The 19448-nt window shown below is 37.1% G+C and overlaps 1 protein-coding gene across 5 annotated transcripts in view; it reads left to right on the forward strand.

Annotated features, from left to right (window-relative positions):
* pde10a (phosphodiesterase 10A) overlaps positions 1-19448 on the forward strand; it is a 120828-nt gene that overhangs the window by 51543 nt on the left and 49837 nt on the right. For 2 of the 5 annotated variants that reach the window (XM_038280162.1, XM_038280161.1), the window contains exon 1: positions 1458-1767. The exons of the other annotated variants lie outside the window; for them this stretch is intronic. In XM_038280162.1, coding sequence (XP_038136090.1) covers positions 1704-1767 — 64 coding nt within the window. In that variant the 5' untranslated portion in view covers positions 1458-1703. Of the gene's footprint in view, positions 1-1457; positions 1768-19448 lie in introns of those variants that run through there. 5 annotated transcript variants of the gene reach the window in all.

A 19448-nucleotide genomic window follows, 5' to 3' on the forward strand; every position in this document is an offset into this window, starting at 1 on the left:
TAAATGACTTCGTTTCGAGTAAATTCTGGATGCTACCCACTCAGGACACTTGGAATACATTGGACGAGCAGTATGGAGGAATATTGACACGTTTTTTGTGGACTTTTATGGACCTTTCTGCCTCGGGCACCATAGACCTCCATTATTTGAATGTCAGCAGACAGCAAGAAGCCTCCCAGATCTCCAGATGCATTTGAGGTATCAAAAAAGTACTCCAGAGTGTTGTTCAGCATGGGGGTGAGTAGAAAATGAAGGCTACCGGTAATCATGTTTTGGGTGTACTATTCCTTTAAGCTAGTTTGGTGGCAAATCAATAATTGCAAAGTATTGGCAGTGTAGATGGTTAGCAGAAAGGACCATGATGGGCTCCAAAATGTTGTTGAAGATGGATGAACTGACCTCAGAGTTAATAAAACACAGCGGATCAAAAAAATGACATAGTTCTCCAAATAGATACTGACTGGAAACTTCACAGTGCATCTCCAACAAACCATATAATCTGACTCTATATTATTTCTTTGGGACCATTATTAAAACAAAATAACCCTACTTTAACTTTGTAAACAGTATAGGTTTGGCCTCATAAACCTCTTTTCTACCACACTGTTTTCCCTCAATTTAATTTGCTATTAATAAAGCTCTCTGAGAACAGACCACTTCTTTTATCAGTGAACCTCCTCTGACTAACTCTCATGTCACACGCTGGAGGAGCCTTGAGTCAGCAATATTTTCCAGAATCGTGTAATCCATTTCAATTATAAAATCAAAACCTTATAATATGTCTTAAGCCATATTAGTCTGAATAAGATATTCAGCTATACCACTCTGTGCGTGAATATTTGTTTTTGCATTGGATCAATTAAAAGTAATAATCAGGTAATGACATTCTAATTGATTTAGTGCCCTAGGGTGTAGGTGGTCACCATAACGCATGAGCTCAGCCTCCTTTTTACGCAGCATAATTCAGGAACAGGAACAGAGCGACATTCAGTAACGTTGAACTGAGTTTGGTTGATGTTTGGCCTTAAAGCGCACAACTACACCGGAAACGAAACTGGTTGGATTTTAAAATCCATCTGAAGAGGCGATCATCCCCTTCATGAACAGCTCTTAACATCTCTCTTTGCGTGATTTGTACTTTTAGGCATTATTTATTAAGCGCGTATGTGTAGGTAATGAAGATAATTAAATCTGACGTGTTATCTTTGATGGTTAAGCTGATCTTTTATTTTGAAAGCTAGGACGGATCCGTGCGGGTTTTCCACTCCAATGCCCGCCGCGCGTCTTCCCGTTCACTCCCTTCCCCGTGTGGCTCTGTGCTGACGGCTGCGCTCTGCTCAGTCTGCCGCTGCACATCCACCGCGGAGCCACCACGCCGCTGAGGCGGACTGATCGTAGCTGAGCTCGGCCAGCGGTGCTGGGTCAAAGCGCTGCTGCTGCAGGAGGAGAAAGAGGGAGGGAGGGAGGGAGGGGAGCGGCAGCACTCTGCTCTTACCCCCCTCTTTAACAGTGCACAGCTTCAAGCATTAAGGACCCCATCGCGTCCTGGAATAGTTTTGTTTTTCTTTTGATTTGTTTTTTGTTTTTTTATTTGTTTTTGTTTGGTTGATATTTTTCGCGCTCCAAAGGACGCACAAAGTTGCAGCTGCAGAGGCGCACTTCTCTCGACGCTCTTCTCTCCCTTTCTGCGCTCATAATCCGACATGGAAGATGGTCCGTCTTCAACAAGCTGTTTCAGAAGGTTAACGGACTGCTTCCTGGGTGCAAGTAGGTATTTCTGACTGACAGACACTTAACGATGTGTGAAAGAGAAAACAAAATATTGACATGTTCAGAAATACACCGCAGGGGCGCAGACACAGGGAGCTCAGCTGGGATGTTCGGTCCTGCAGGGTGACGATATTTAACTTTTTTTTTATGAGTGGCTGTTTGGAAGCTGAACTAGAGGATAGGGACAGACAGGGTGGGGATTTCAGATTATATTTTCAGGATTTTAAACAGTAGGTAGATTGGTCTGAATCATGGTGGAAGACAGTCAACAGTTCCGCAAGAAGAAAGCCTGGTCTGCAGCAGCAGGGCAGAGTGCTGCACAAACCATTAGAACCAGTACAAATGTGGCAAAAGGGAAGATGATTACAAAGTGATTATAAGCTTGAACATAATATACTCATGCATAATAAAGTATTGCAACATTAGAATAGAATAGAATAGAATAGAGTAAACAAAATATTTGGCATGCCATGTATCTAAAAAACAAGTTTTATTCTATTTTATCTTATCTAAACTACAGCTTTTTATGACAACTTTAATGTTGGTTTAGTTTTTATACAGACAACAATATGACTACTATACATCTGAAATTAAAGTAAGTTCAAGTTAAATATTTTAATAAATCTGCTGGGTGCATTTAATATGACACCTTTGCTTTTTTTTTTTTTTACTGTAATATTAAGAGTTTTAAATGCTGCAGCCAGGGAATCTTTGGAGGGAGCTAAGGTTTATGGCAATTACATAGGCCTGCAAATATAATTGGCTTAGTCTTTCGCACTACAAATAAAATCTCTGTTGAAATATGTAGAAATCAGGATTTATACAAGAATAAAAAGCATGCCTGCTCCACTTTTACTTTTAGAAAAGACACTTTCGTTATTTTCTATCAGAGCCAATATAATCTCGTTAAAGAAAACGTTTTACTCTAAATTCGCCCGGGGTGTCAAAGATTTTGGGTTACATCAATTAAAAGCGTCACTACTACTTTGGTTAGCGATAAACTACACTTTGCTACCGTTCCTTGTGCCTTCTGGGGCATCTCATACTGTGGCAAGTAACTAATAAGTTAGTAAATTAGAATAGTAAACTACTTTTATTTGTACTGATTGAAATAGATGCCATGTACTAATCAGTTAGAGTGGAGTTGGTTGATTTTCCCCTGATCAGCTCTTAACAGTGAATGGAAAAAGTAATATTTTTCAAACTTAACAACACTAAAACTACACAATTTTCTATTTATAAACGCATTACAATGTTCTTTGCACATAAAAATATATATCAGATTAAGGTTACCGACATTTGCTCTGATGCATAGCTAATGAGAATCTTTTAATTTGCTGATTTTTTAAAATGCAAACCTTTTTATCTTTGGAAAAGATTAAGTAAAAATTATAATTGGCTGAAGAACACTGGAAATTAGCATCAGCCAGAAAAAGGTCAGGTTATTGAATCTCAGAATTGAAGAAAACCTTTGTAAAAATTTGCATTCATTTTATTTTTGTAAATTTCATCTTATCAGTCACTCTTGTTAGGATTTATTTAAGGGTCACTGGAGCCATTTATTTTATTTCAGTTATTGGGCTAAATGGCTCCAAACAATCAGAACCTTGCTTGTTTCTGTTTCTTTCCCTATGCTAAAAAAAACAACAATTAGAAAGCGGTTTTTGTTAAAGCCTAGCAGAAGTCGTAATAAGATTTTTGGATGTACTTAAACAAGGTTAACTATAAATGTTAAACTGCGATTGTCTTTGAAAAAAATAAATTAAAAAAAATGTAGTTGGGAACTAAATTAATTAATTTGACTGTAGTTTTGTCTCTGAAGGAGCGGAACATAAATACACATATACATCTCTAATGTTAAGTGTAGATATACAACACTTTTCTCAGGAATATTGCTTTTAAAGTGCTTTATAAATAAAACATATGGTGTATATTGCAAATTAAAATTCTCATTCTAACACTGAAATTATCTGAACCATATCTTTTATATGGTAAGCAAATATTATTCCAAATTATTTTACATTTCAAAAGAGTTTCTCTTATTGGAAAATATCTTAATAAACAAATATTAGAAAACTTAGCATTTGATGCACATTTTAAATGCATTCTAAATGACTAGTAAATCTTAAATAAACTCAATTGATGCACAGAAATGCTACTGAAAGAGTTCTGGATAGAGCATGATTACAAATAAAGACTTTTTGTCTTAAATGCAAAATTTATATAATGTTTGTCTGAATGTTGTCTGAATGTTCTGTGTAGGTTATGCTTTTATCTAATGGGATGTTTTAGAGTATACATACTCCTGTTAATGATTATTTGATTACTGTATTGGTTATCATTATTTCAGTAATTGATTAATCAGGATTATTCAGGTTTATTGTTGCAGCCATAAAGTCTTATGCAAGGTCTTAAGTTTTGCTAACCTCAGCTGTTTATTAATCTGTACTTTAACCTTAGCTAATATGTGACCTTGTTTGAATTTAACATTAGCACTTATGCAAAACTATCTAAAGCTTAATGCAAACTAAAATTGTTGCACTAAAATATAAAAAAATAGTTCTTCAACTGGAATGTGAAGCTTAGTGAAGCAACATGCAATTAAGTTGAAATTAAAATGTTTGAGTATTTTGTCCCCCAAATAAAAATGAAATCATTTATTAGACTTTTATATTACATTTACAAATTGATATTCTTAACTAGAGTTTACATCATTTTAACACTACCTAAATTCCATTTATAGATTTCCTGTTTATGTGGATGAACAAACATTGTAATAAACTTCATGCATGTACATTATTAATAGGGTACACTTTCGAGGTACCCTGCTCTTAAGTTTACCAAAAAAGGACAAGAATGCTTTTAGAAGCCTGTTTAAACTTCCTGTCTCATTGAATCAGCTCAACAGTGGCTCAGATGTTAGATGTTAATACTTTTGTGGGATAAGAAGGATTCAGGGGTATGGTGTACCTTTTTAATGAATGAGTCATTCATAAAGCAAGTGAGCAGAAGTTCATCATCGGCCCTCCAGTTCCACATCTGTTGTAGCCGTTTGTGTCGGAGTTCAGAACTGGCTTTTTGAAAATGTTTTATAGCACTGAGTTAATCTAGATTTAATGTGGGATTAATTTGACACGCTGTTTTTCTTCTCCATGTTGGCTTTCCCTTTTTTTGCCTTTTTTTCTTTTTTTTTTACTAGTCGGCTGTATATGAGAAAAGTATTGGTTTAATGTCAGATTGTCTATGGAGTCAAAAAGGGGTCAAAATTGCTTTTTTATTTATGAAATAACACGAACTGCTGTAAGTTCATGTTGAAAAATCAAAAAAGGAGATACCAACTATGTTGAATTGCAATTTGCAATGAGCCAGTTTTTGACATAATGTAGCTGCATGCTTTTTTTCAGGACAATATGCAGCTATGTGAGTGAGTGGATAGGTCTGTCAGGGTCGGCCCTCATGAAATCTGTCAGGCCATTTTAAACGCAGTTGGTTGTCGACGAATTGCTTAACTAGAAGAAATAAGGCTGCTTTGTCAGACAGGAAGTGCTCATGCTAGACACTTCCTGCAGTCTGTGACACGCTGAGAACTTCACCCAGCACAACTGATAAAATGTATATATACATATATATATACAACGTGTTCTATTTGAAAATCAAAGCCTGTTTGAGCTTTGACTACAGGAGAATAGTTTCTCGTTAATTTCAAGTGTAATCAAGAAATTTAAGCCAAAAACAGGGTTTGCAGTTTGAGGCCTTTTTGTGTACCCTGTTCAGAACACCACTGGATCAGGACTGGGGTACAGGGCACATATTCTGTGCATCAAAATGGGTGACATTTCTCCTCAAGACATCCATTGACCCCTTTGTCTAGAGTTGGTGTCTGAAAGGATGGGAAAGAGGCCTCTTGCACAGAGATTCATGGGCAGCTTGTTCTTGTGACAAGGCTCATAAAAGAAAACGTCTCTGCAGAAGGAGCAAAGATCTGTGGTTCTCATTATTGGGTCCCCATAGGCCCCACTTCATTTCAGCAACAGACCAGATGTGGATTTGGGAACATGACCCCTGATGTGGTGTTAGATAGAGTTGTGGCCGCTAGTGCATCGAAATACTGTTTTAGTAAATATGCCAAATGAAGTTGAGTTATAAGTTTGACATAAATGTGCATATTTTATGGCATAGACCAATTTTTTTCATTTATATTCATTCTTTCTCACTATTTTAATCTCAGTTTAGGTGAGAATAATTTCTGAAACTTTCCCACTGATTTCAGCATTCTTTGCTACAAGTCTGTCTATCAGTCTCTTGAATTGTCGTCCTTCAGTAGGTGCCCATTCTGCACCCATCTGATTGTGGAAACACTTACTGAGGACTGATCCCTTCAGGTCAACCTTCAGATCTGATGTCACACACTGTACCAAATCTTTAATCACCATTCTTTTGTTAATTTATACGTACTGTATGCATGAACTCACTGTGATGCAGAAAAATTAAGCACACTTCAGTTTTAGCGTTTTAGGAGAGTTTTGGTTCACACTTTCAAAACATTCTCTACCTAGACAAAAATCAATCTGTAGGGAAAAAAAATCCAGTGCATGATGCTGCCACCACCATGTTTTATTGGGGATATGGTGAACTTTAAAACCTTTTTTGAAGTGAGAAAAATATGAGGAGTCCTGACAGATACCTTTTTACAATTAAATTCTTCTAGTTTTTTTGTTTGTTTTTTTAAACCTCTACACATGTCAAAGTTTAAAGGACTGAAGCACAGGAAAAGTGTTGAAAGCATTAACTAGTATTAATTTTAGAGTTTGCACATTTAATAAAAAAAAACATTGTAATTTTTTTAATGTGAATTGTATAGGATGTGTGAAGAAAAAGTAATTGAACAAAATAATCTATATTTATAGATTCAACATGTTCTATAACAAAGGTTCATAGCGTAATAGAAAAAAATAATATATATATATATATATATATATATATATATATATATATATATATATATATATATACACTATATTGCCAAAAGTATTTGCTCACCCATCCAAATTATTGGAATCAGGTGTTCCAATCACTTCCATGGCCACAGGTGTATAAATTCAAGCACCTAGGCATGCAGACTGTTTTTACAAACATTTGTGAAAGAATGGGTCGCTCTCAGGAGCTCAGTGAATTCCAGCGTGGAACTGTGATAGGATGCCACCTGTGCAACAAATCCAGTCGTGAAATTTCCTCGCTCCTAAATATTCCACAGTCAACTGTCAGCTGTATTATAAGAAAATGGAAGTGTTTGGGAACGACAGCAACTCAGCCACGAAGTGGTAGGCCACGTAAACTGACGGAGCGGGGTCAGCGGATGCTGACGCGCATAGTGCGAAGAGGTCGCCAACTTTCTGCAGAGTCAATCACTACAGACCTCCAAACTTCATGTAGCTCAAGAACAGTGCGCAGAGAGCTTCATGGAATGGGTTTCCATGGGCGAGCAGCTGCATCCAAGCCATACATCACCAAGTGCAATGCAAAGCGTCGGATGCGGTGGTGTAAAGCACGCCGCCACTGGACTCTAGAGCAGTGGAGACGCGTTCTCTGGAGTGACGAATCGCGCTTCTCCATCTGGCAATCTGATGGACGGGTCTGGGTTTGGCGGTTGCCAGGAGAACGGTACTTGTCTGACTGCATTGTGCCAAGTGTAAAGTTTGGTGGAGGGGGGATTATGGTGTGGGGTTGTTTTTCAGGAGCTGGGCTTGGCCCCTTAGTTCCAGTGAAAGGAACTCTGAATGCTTCAGCATACCAAGACATTTTGGACAATTCCATGCTCCCAACTTTGTGGGAACAGTTTGGAGCTGGCCCCTTCCTCTTCCAACATGACTGTGCACCAGTGCACAAAGCAAGGTCCATAAAGACATGGATGACAGAGTCTGGTGTGGATGAACTTGACTGGCCTGCACAGAGTCCTGACCTCAACCCGATAGAACACCTTTGGGATGAATTAGAGCGGAGACTGAGAGCCAGGCCTTCTCGTCCAACATCAGTGTGCGACCTCACAAATGCGCTTCTGGAAGAATGGTCAAAAATTCCCATAAACACACTCCTAAACCTTGTGGACAGCCTTCCCAGAAGAGTTGAAGCTGTTCTAGCTGCAAAGGGTGGACCGACGTCATATTGAACCCTATGGATTAGGAACGGGATGTCACTTAAGCTCATATGTGAGTCAAGGCAGGTGAGCAAATACTTTTGGCAATATAGTGTATATATATATATATATATATATATATATATATATATATATATATATATATATATATATATATATATATATGCAAGACTCTTACAGTAAGCCTTCCTGTTAGCTGCTTTAAATCATAATCTCTCCTTCCTATGACTTTATTTTGAAACCGCTGACTGATTCTGAAATTAGCTAAATTTTAGTCTTCTTTACGTTTTAAAAAAATATATATCTACTGATGATGAGTGGCAGTGACTCATTTTTTGTCCCTTCCCTTAATGGCTAATCAGCTAAATTGTGTAGATGGAAATAATGCAAATTTAAATTCCATCAAAAACTCCTTTGTTAAGTGTGACATGCGAGCTTGCATGTTTTTGCAGAAATATCTACTTATCCACAAAAATGAAAGGACTGTGAAACAGCTTTTTCTCATTTTACTTATTCTCAGTGACTCCTTTAATGGTTTTGGCTTTGGAATTTAAAAAGAGTTGGGCAAATGATGATCAGTCAAACACTGAGGCATACATGTTCACCTCTACAGCCTCAGTAAATAAGTGAATGAAGTGAGTGGCAGGAGGTGAGGGATTGTAATTTTAAGCGGTTGCTCTCTGCTGCTCCCTGAATGTCCGTTTTGGACGCTGCACTCCAGGCCTCCCGTCCATAAGATAAGAAACACATGCTCTTCCCACCTCCTGGCAAGGGAGTCCCATGCGGACCTGCTGACGCACGCACCCAACAGCAGTCCCCCATCACCTCCCGTGCCCCTCCCCTTCCCAGCCTCAGCCTCATGTCAGGAAAGTAAAATGTAGTGCCTTGGCGGCTTGCCCTTGACTTGTCGCCAGAAGGAGTTCGCTGCAAAAGAAGTGCTCTTTTCCCCTTTTGCTCTCATGTGCATTTTTCATCTATATGTTGCAAAGGAGGAACATCTTGAACGCAAAATTTCTGCCCTAGATATTGTGTGACAAAACTCCTGAGTGTTCATCTCTGTTCAGCTCTGTCATACGGCTAAATACTTCAACATGGGAAGAATATTAGTGATATAGGAAGAGTGCAACTAGTTTTTAGCCTGGCTTCAAATAATCTTTTGTTTGCATATATCTGTTTGTTATGTCATGGAAAAAAATTTGTTTCAGAGAGCAAAATAAATGTTTTCATCCTAGCAGAATGTAAGCCCTTGTTCAACAGGGTGTACCTGTTTATACCATGTTTGAAATTTAAATTTAAAACTATATTGTTTTGCCCTTACCTACAATAAAATCTATCTATGTCTGTGTATTTTCAAGAGCAGAAGTTTACAAAACTGGATGAAAATGAAGACAGCTGGACACAGATTAATGATTTTTTTAAATTGCCTCTATCAAAAACTGATTCAATTCTAATGAAAAATAGATTAACACTATAGAGACTTATCTTAAAAGGGTAAAAAGTAGCCTATCAAAGATTCAGGGAGTCTGTCCAACGGTATCAAGTCGTAGCTCCTGGCTCCTCTTCCTTCACCTTTCGTGGGGTCAACAGTAAAAATTCTATCCAGGGTAGGAAAGGAACTGTGGACTGCTGGATCCAGAAACCCATCAGCCTTACAGACGTTATTACACAAGGGAAACACATGTAGATGTTGCTGTCAAATTTGGACTATAGCCTTCTGGAAAAGGACAACATGAAAAAAAAAAGGTTACACAACTCTGGCAGTCGGCTAAATCTGTCCAGTATAAAACCCAAAACATATGAAGGTGTGTACATTAGCTTGTGTCACACAAAGACCATATGAAGACATAATGTGTTTTTGTTTAAGTCAATGAGGTGTGATGCATTTCTGAATTCCCCTGTCCAAACCTGTCAGACAAGCGACTCAGTCTTTAATTGATGAACAAAGCTTGCCAAGTTATGCTGGAAACTCCTCCATCATAATTGTCTACTTTGATACCAAAGAGAGCTATTGTTAGCACAGCCTGTTAAAGCCGTTGGTGTTTTCATTGGTTGGAAGAAGTCAGAACTTTTGTCTAGTTTGGGGGAGTGGTGGCCTAGTGGATAGGGCATTGGGCTTGCATTAGGGCTGGGCGATAATTCAATAACGATATACATCGATCGATAGACATGTGGCGCAATAGAAAAAAAGAGAGTCGATAAAAGTTCGATAAAAAAAAGCAGTTTTCCTTCCTTCTCATTGTAGCCTAGCATGTAGGTTTATGCTAATCGCTACTTCCTCCCAACCAATCACAATCGCGGACCCAGGCACTCCGTCACCAAGCGCCGCCTTCTCAAACCACAACACAGAGCACATGAAGATGTCACAGCAAGGAGAGGCGGAGGAAATTGTTCCAAAGAAGGGTTTTTGTAGTTCGCCAGTTTGGCAGTATTTCGGTCATGGCAAGTCGGACAAAAAACAAACCACAGTCATCTGTAAAATGTGTGGGGAACCGGGGGGGGGGGTCCATTTATTTATTTGTTATATTTATTTTGGTCACTTTTCTGGTCACTTTAGTTTATTCTTTGTCAGTATTTAATAACATAACTCAGGTCTCTTAAGTTATTTTTCTTTAAAACAATTCTGTTATAGTTAAAAAAGTTGATTAAATAAAGATTTACAGGTGCTGGTCATAAAATTAGAATATCATGAAAAAGTAGATTGATTTCAGTAATTCCATTTAAAAAGTGAAACTTGTATATTATATTCATACATTACATACAAACTCATATATTTCAGATGTTTATTTTGTTTAATTTTGATGATTACAAATGACAACAAATGAAAATCTCAAATTCATCATATCAGAAAATTAGAATATTACTGAAGACCAATAAAAACAAAGGATTTATAGAAATGTTGGCCAACTGAAAAGTATGAACATGAAAAGTATGAGCATGTACAGCACTCAGTATTTAGTTGGGCCTCCTTTGGCCTGTATTACTGCAGCAATGCGGCGTGGCATGGAGTCGATCAGTCTGTGGCACTGCTCAGGTGTTATGATAGCCCAGGTTGCTCTAATAGTGGCTTTTAGCTCTTCTGAATTGTTGGGTCTGGTGTATTGCATCTTCTTCTTCACAATACCCCATAGATTTTCTATGGGGTTAAGGTCAGGAGAGTTTGCTGGCCAATTAAGAACAGGGATACCATGGTCCTTCAACCAGGTACTGGTAGCTTTGGCACTGTGTGCAGGTGCCAAGTCCTGTTGGAAAATGAAATCTGCATCTCCAAAAAGTTGGTCAGCTGCAGGAAGCATGAAGTGCTCTAAAACTTCCTGGTATGTGGCTGCGTTGACCCTGGACCTCAGAAAACACAATGGACCAACACCAGCAGATGACATGGCACCCCAAACCATCACTGACTGTGGAAACTTTACACTGGACTTCAAGCAACGTGGATGACGTGCCTCTCTTCTTTTCCTCCAGACTCTGGGACCTTGATTTCCAAAGGAAATGCAAAATTTACTTTCATCAGAGAACATGACTTTGGACCACTCACCAGCAGTCCAGTCCTGTTTCTCTTTAGCCCAGGCAAGACGCTTGTGACGCTGTCTGTGGTTCAAGAGTGGCTTGACACAAGGAATGCGACAGCAGAAACCCATGTCTTTCATACGTCTGTGTGTGGTGGTTCTTGGAGCACTCACTCCAGCTGCAGTCCACTCTTTGTGAATCTCCCCCACATTTTTGAATGGGTTTTGTTTCACAATCCTCTCCAGGGTGCGGTTATCTCTCTTGCTTGTACACTTTTTTCGACCACATCTTTTCCTTCCCTTCGCCTCTCTATTAATGTGCTTGGACACTGAGCTCTGTGAACAGCCAGCCTCTTTAGCGATGACCTTTTGTGTCTTGCCCTCCTTGTGCAAGGTGTCGATGGTCGTCTTTTGGACAACTGTCAAGTCAGCAGTCTTCCCCATGATTGTGTAGCCTATAGAACTAGACTGAAAGACCATTTAAAGGCTTTTGCAGGTGGTTTGAGTTAATTAGCTGATTAGAGTGTGGCACCAGGGGCCATCAATTTTGAACCTTTTCACAATATTCTAATTTTCTGATATGATGAATTTGAGATTTTCATTTGTTGTCATTTGTAATCATCAAAATTAAACAAAATAAACATCTGAAACATATGAGTTTGTATGTAATGTATGAATATAATATACAAGTTTCACTTTTTAAATGGAATTACTGAAATCAATCTACTTTTTCATGATATTCTAATTTTATGACCAGCACCTGTAATTAGAAGTCTGTGTTTGTGTTCTTTATTATAATTAAATCATTTAGCAATATCATAAAATGTCCAGGCAGAGCTGCACATAAAATATGGTTTCAAATTTTTTCAATAATTATCGATATCGATCAATATGCATTTTTTTTTATCGATAAGCTTTTTTTCTATATCGCCCAGCCCTAGCTTGCATCCCATAGGTTCCTAGTTCAAGCCGCACTCCCACGGACTGCCACTATCCCTGACCAAGACTCTTAACCCCCACACTTCTCCCCGGGCATACACTTGTTGCTATGTACTTGTGACAGTGTATTCACGATGAATTTGAATTCTATTCTAGTCAAGGCCATTCACCTCATTCTTGCCATTAGCCCATTACTCAGTGCAATCACAGTTTCCATCTCCAGTCCTTTAGGTGGTAACTGTGTGTTGATCATTTAGAGAAAAAGTTATATCTAAAGAATCGTTGATGTTTTTTACTGGCTGCTCCTTGTCTGGTCTGTCTCCTGTGCAATCTTTGAACTTTACCCTCTCAAGTTTTACACACAAGTCCCCACATTGTGAAGCTTCACACACTTCTGTTCTGCACATAGTTTGGCTCACATAGGGACCTAAAATGACTGTTGTGGCTTTTTTAGAAGACAGAATTGATGTCATCAAGGCCCCATGGTGGAACGACTGCTCAAACCATTAGTTGGCTTTCAGCAGTGACGTGCAATGAGGTTGATGACCGGTGAGGCACTGACGGATGTACAAATATATGAACCCAAAATAAAAGGTTAGAAATCATAGTTGACATTAGCTAAAGCATTTAGGTATTATAGTTGCACTTTAATCAATACTTACATACAATATACAATATGACAGCAAAAAAACTAAAGCTGAATGTTGTGATAGATTTACCATTAGCAGGTTTTATTATTCAAGTCTTTTAAAAGTTCTTCCTTATCTTTGTGTTGTGGATGCTGATGTTCAGTCTTCGTAGCTCCTTCAATGCCAATTTAGTCTGTGCTTTTCCAACATTTTTTTCCTTCATTTTTTAAAATAATAATCACCAATGTATATTTGCTAAGACTCCTTGGTATTTCTGTAACTTGGTGCTGACTGCATGCTCAGTCCTCCTTTCAGAGAGAATGACACATAAATTAATCACTTATTCAAAAACAGCAAGAAGAGAATAACAGAAAACCACTAGAGAAAAAACAAAAGAGAAACAAAAGTGTGAAGTTATTACCTAAAATTGTATGTTGTTTAATATAATAAGCGAACAGATCAAAATGTGGTTTCCTCTTAGTTGTTTTACTCTCTTGAGTATAAATATTTGCAAAGCAGAAACATAGGCCACTTCTCAATACAAAACCTCCGAGGCTAACTGCAACCAGGACTAATGTTAGCCCGTCTGCAGTAGCCCTGTCTCGGCATGTGAAGTACCCCTGGCTCTAATGCGATTTTTTTGTTTTATTTGTCAAAACGTTTATTTGATTTGTGTTTATCGGACTGTGTTATTTATTATTCCCCAAATAATTGAAAAAAGGAATAATTTGTTATCATCTAGAGACTACTAATACCAGGAGGTGAAATGCAGCTCCGCACGAGCCGAGTGTGCGCTGATGTCACTGCTACGTTTCTGTTCTGCGAGCTCCTGTTCAAGTCCATACTTTTCTGTTTTTGTCAAGAACATACTTGCCGAGAACACTCGTCCATAATCGTGTTCTTTTGAATTGAGAAACGGCCATACTTTTTTTCCAACCGTGGACAGCCATTTTTTGTGTTTGTGAAGCATTTTTCTTCAAACTACATTTCCACTGGTTATATATTGTACTGCCCTGTGTTTTCACAGAGTATTGTACCAACATCGTCATCATGTAAGATCACTTAAATCCTTGTCCACGTCCTGGGCAATACCACAAAGAGAAACCTTAATAGAACCTTAACAGACTTATTAAGGTTTGATTCTGTCCCTCAGTTTGGCATTGTACTTTTTTAGTGGTTTGGCACAGGTTGCTGTTGCCTCGCCTTGCTCCTCTCATGTATTAAAACAGACAATGTGTACATTTAGTAGTATGGATAATAATAATTGAATCCTTGAAATCCATACAAAAAAATAATCAGAGTTTTTAAGTCATCTATCTTTATATCCATACTTTAAAAAATTGGCACAATGCTCTTAAACAAAATGTCATGTATGTAAAATAATCTTAGATGCTCAGGTGTTTGTGTTGTAGATTACACTGCAAAGATTCTCTAAGAGAAATACCTGTAAATCAATTAAATTTGCAGACATGCTGTATTAAGGATGCATGTGCTCAGAAGCAGATTATGTACCAAATGTAACTAAACCCCACCCATACAATGGAGAGCCATGCCAGGCCTCACTGCACTTAGGTGATAATATGTGAAGAACTGTTCCAGCCCAGTGCAAGGGGTGATGCAAAATTCATCCACCATAACAGGAGTCAACTTAAAGGAACATTTTACATATATACGTATATATACACGTGTGTATATATATATATATATATATATATATATATATCATGCTTTTAGAGAGATATATATTCAGAAACACTAAGTATTTTTTCAGTTTTTCCCTTCACTCCCTGCAGTCAGACTTGCATCAAGAGATTTATTGACTCTCTAGATGCTCGATGCTCCTGACGTCCATCAAGATCATTAAGCCGCTCTGTTCTTTTCCTTTGCCTGTCTCTTGTACAATGGCAGATGGAACTGAGACAGTGGCTTGGCTTTATTTTGTTTTGTTAAGCGAGGCAAAAGATGGTTTTAGAATAGTTTTTAAGTGAGAAACTACAGCTCAAAATATAATCTGTGCAGGCAGATAATCAGGATTATTTCCTGCTGCCATTGGTAAAGGCTGATCAGTGAACATAAAGCCTTTTTAATTAGATTGATTAATTAATTATTGAAGTAATTGTCAACTAATTTAGCAAACAATTTGTCGTTAACTGAAATATAGACAGTAAAACATGCCTTTAACTGAAAGAGCAACCCACTTAGAGTAGTAATTGTACCTACATTTTAACAGATATTCTAAATATTTTGCCTTTAATATCAAAAAACAAACTTTTTTGCCTGTCAATATGCTCTACCCAGAGTTCCCGAAGAGACAAATTTTAAGTTTTGCCTGATTTAATTCTGTAAAGAATCTTTAAGGAACCTTTTGCTATTAAATTATTAACCAATTAATCGAAAAAGATAATCGACAGATCAATCGATTAGCAAAATAATTGTTAGTTACAGTCCTAAACCAGAATATACAGACAAACAGTTTTTGCCTGCAGGTTTTTGAAATTTTTGGCTAATTTAGGTAATTATGAATTGTTTTGCCACAGTTCAGCAAGAAAATATTTTAGTAGTGATCAGAGCACTCTCACTTTTCCTTGTACATAAAAAAATACATTGCCCTTGCTTTTTATGGAAAACAATTGTTTGGTGTTTAACCCCTCTTATAGATACAAATTTGCTATAGTTTTATGCTGACAGATCTGCAGGAGTAGAGATCATGGCTTGGATGTAGTGCGTGTCAAAACAAAGATTTAACAAAACAAACATAAATGTTAAATGGCAATAATCAATCTCACGAGGATACAGGATCATACCATTGTATGATCAGAGAGGCATGTACAGTAGGCCGGTCCAGTTAAGCTTAAGTAGTTCATGTTTATTGAATTTGTATTTTTTTTGTTTGTTAAAACATTATATTAAGAGTGTACCTCTTTACAAGACCATAGCTGTTTAATTATTTTCAATAACTTCTTACAATAATGCATAATTAAATAGTCAATTCTTTTCATTTTCTATAATCTTTTTGCGATTATTTTTTTTTAACAAAAAACATGGTGAGCATCTCTAGCAGCTATTGTATAGGTAACTTTATATTTTCTTAATAAAGAAAGCCTTTTAAAAGATTTTGAGGCTTGAGCTTGCTATCCATTTTTTGTCATCATCTGGCTTGTCAAGGGAATAATTTGTTTTTTTTAATATTGTGAGTCCCCATTATATGCTTTGGCCTGGATACCCTGTTATGGTACTCTTATATTGAAATAAAGGAGGAAGCACTTCTTCCAGTTTTACTTAAAAATAAGGGTGGTTTACCAATTTTACCATCTGCAGCTACTGTAAGACGTCTTCTTTAGGCTTGTTCAAGCAAGAACATTTTTATCAATTATTGATTCAAGCAAAGAGCACATTTTTTTAAATGGAAATTTAAAAGAACTGCAGTCCAGAAATTCAACTTTGTTCTTATGTTGTGTTGTTAGGACCTGGTCGTTGCAAATATTCAATAGGTGTGCATCGTCTACACAATGCAACAGGGATTTTTTTTGTCTCCCTAACTTAGTTATTCTCCTCATATTATATTTATCTGTAGCTGTAGCATTTAAGGATAGCCTATCAATCTAAAGTGCTCTACAAGTACTATTTAGAAATACAATTATTGCTTTTTGTATAGTTTTCATCATTACCTCCAACTATATGGCTTAGACATTATTATTTTTTTTTTTACAACCACTCTCAAACTGCGAGTAGAACACACAATCTTCTCAATTTAATGTGGCAGAACCAACCTAGTTTGTGCGTCTGAACATTTTCCCAGCAATCTTTGTAGATCACCTGAATTTTACCCACTTATTGCACAACTAAAATAGAAATTGCACCTGGAATTTAGCGTCTTGCTAAATACGAATACTTTTATTGCACTATGTTAACAATGCTAAAGTTTACATATCCAGTTTAATTTCTAGAGTGCTTTAACCCAGATTGACAGAAATGAAAATTCCAACCAATTTTGGAAAACACAAAATGTCTTTGCTTGAATTTTGATCACTTTAAGATTAGAAAAGACCAACAGACAGCAATGTATGCCACCAAGTCCTAAAAGAAGAGGTTTAAAGTTACTTAGGGGGTAAGCTGTTTGGCACAGTCGTAGATCCCACTGCCAATATGCAGAGGCCTCATCCTCAATGCAGATTTCCTGCGTTCGAATCCCGACCTTTTGAGACCTATGCTACATGTCTCCCCCACTCTTAATCCAATAAAGGTTACTTGTGTCTCACGGAAAGCAAATATTAACATGGGTCAATTTTATTGTAAGATTAAGTGAATTTCTGTGCAGAGCTTTCCTCCATCCCATTAACTTTTCCATATAAAATGAAACTATTCCAAATTGATTCCCTCAATAAAAGCTACTGTAAATCTGTTGTTCCTAAACCTTGTTGAGGTGTTTTTATGCATGACAATCCAGTTTAACCCTGCAAACATGTACAAGCAATGTCTAAAATCTCATATCTATTTTTCCAAATTGCACTTTGTCTAACAAAGAGCAGGTTCATTAGGATCTATGGATGCGAACAGGCAAATACCCAGACAGACTGTTACTGGTTTGGCATTCCCTTCCCAGTCTTAGGGTGTGGTGTCAAGATAAGTGTTATGCAACAGAAAAGCTAACTGTATGGACTCAGACTCAGGAAGCCCAAAGTCTGAGTCAGCCACCGAAACTTCTGCCAAGTGGGCTGCAGGCACTTACAAACATGCATAACAAACAGTTTCCTACATATATGGTACCTTGAGTTAAAAATGCCTTTTTTTTTTACTTGTGTATTAAATTTTTCATTTTCCTCGTCCATCCAATTTGCTGTGTCCAATGTCACAACCAAATTGAGCAGGATGTAGCTGGAAGTTGGGCAAGCTCTGGGATTTACAAATTGATGTGGGTAAAGCCAGGGTAACTGCTATCGGCCATACAATCTGATTAGGATTTGTTTCTCTGTTTTACGGATTAAATCACTAAAATACCTGTTTATAAGTAGATATTATACTGTGTGCCCGTTTAGTTTGATAAAAAGTGTAGACATCCTACAACTTTGATTTTTGACTTTCAGTTTGAATTCAGCCTCTGAAAACATATGTTTTAGCTTACCGTACCTTTCCTATTCTTATTTTATCCTTTTCATAGTTTTATAGGCCTGGACACAAATATTTTTTTAATATTTGCCTCAGTGACCTTTTAAGCCACACAGATTGAAATTTTAGTTTTATGTTTGGTTTATTGCTGCCCTTCTGATGTGTATTTTCTCTGTACTAAATTATATTGTTTAGAAAAAGAACTAAGGCACACACTACTAATACATTTTAATTTACCTTGATCATGCTTGATCATTAGTCAGTTATTTCTGATGAAATTCCTTATTGTATGATATAAAGGGGAAATAGACTAAAATACATAAAATGAGTTATCTTCCTTCATGAACAACTTCCTCTTTCAAAATGACTTTGATTCATTTAGGAATGGTGCATTCGCTAGTTGACAAATGATTGGATTTTTAAGTTTTCAACTGGCCATGAACCTATCTGGACAGTTTCAACTGAAAATTGGATGAATCTTGATACCAAAACATTTATCTGTCCATTTTTAGATATTCTTATTTAGTTATCATCCTTGATTATCTTTATTAAAACTCTAAATCAGCTTTTATCGTACTTGAATAGGGAGTTAAAATGCACTATGTTATGTTTTCTGCTAGTTTTAATCATTTAAACTGTTACCAGCAGGTCCAGACAGCTGTTATATCGGACAGAAAGCAGAGATACAGGAAGAGAAATTGCTGCCATTTCACTCAAAGCATTTATTTTATAGGCTCACTTCGATAGGAAACATTTTACCAATTGGTTTGAGTCTGCTTATGTAATTGGAAGGGTTTCATTATATATATAAATAGCATTAGTTTATGCTTCTAATCTTTTTTTTTTTTTTTTGTAAAATAAGGTAATGTAAATAATGAACCAAACTTAATTGATACCCAAATGTACTAAACAGGTCACTGGGCCTTCCCTGACCCAGCCCACTTACACACAGCATAAACAATCATGCGTGTTTACTTTCACCCACAACGAAAATCTATTTTAAATCACTAAGTGCATTATTATGGACTTTAGGGGAACTGCAGTAGGCAGCTAGATTTGAACCACACTTCTAAACAGAAATAATCGTCCAACCACACAAGTCCATTAGATGGTGATGATGAGAAATTGCCCCTCATCCTAATGCAGGCCTAAGGAAGAGCAGAGCAGAAACTTTTAAAACGTTTACTGTATGTTTATCCCTTTCTACCATATGAAGTTGATCAGAATCATTAAACCTTCCTTAACCTTAAAACAGCTGTCTAGACCTTAGGTTTTAACCTTAAAACTTCCTTAAACCTTAGGCAAAAAGCGGTATACCAATTACATTGGTATGCCAATGTCTCT

Source organism: Cyprinodon tularosa, unplaced genomic scaffold (genome assembly GCF_016077235.1).
Source record: "Cyprinodon tularosa strain WSP-4 unplaced genomic scaffold, ASM1607723v1 ctg157, whole genome shotgun sequence".
NCBI lineage: Eukaryota > Metazoa > Chordata > Actinopteri > Cyprinodontiformes > Cyprinodontidae > Cyprinodon > Cyprinodon tularosa.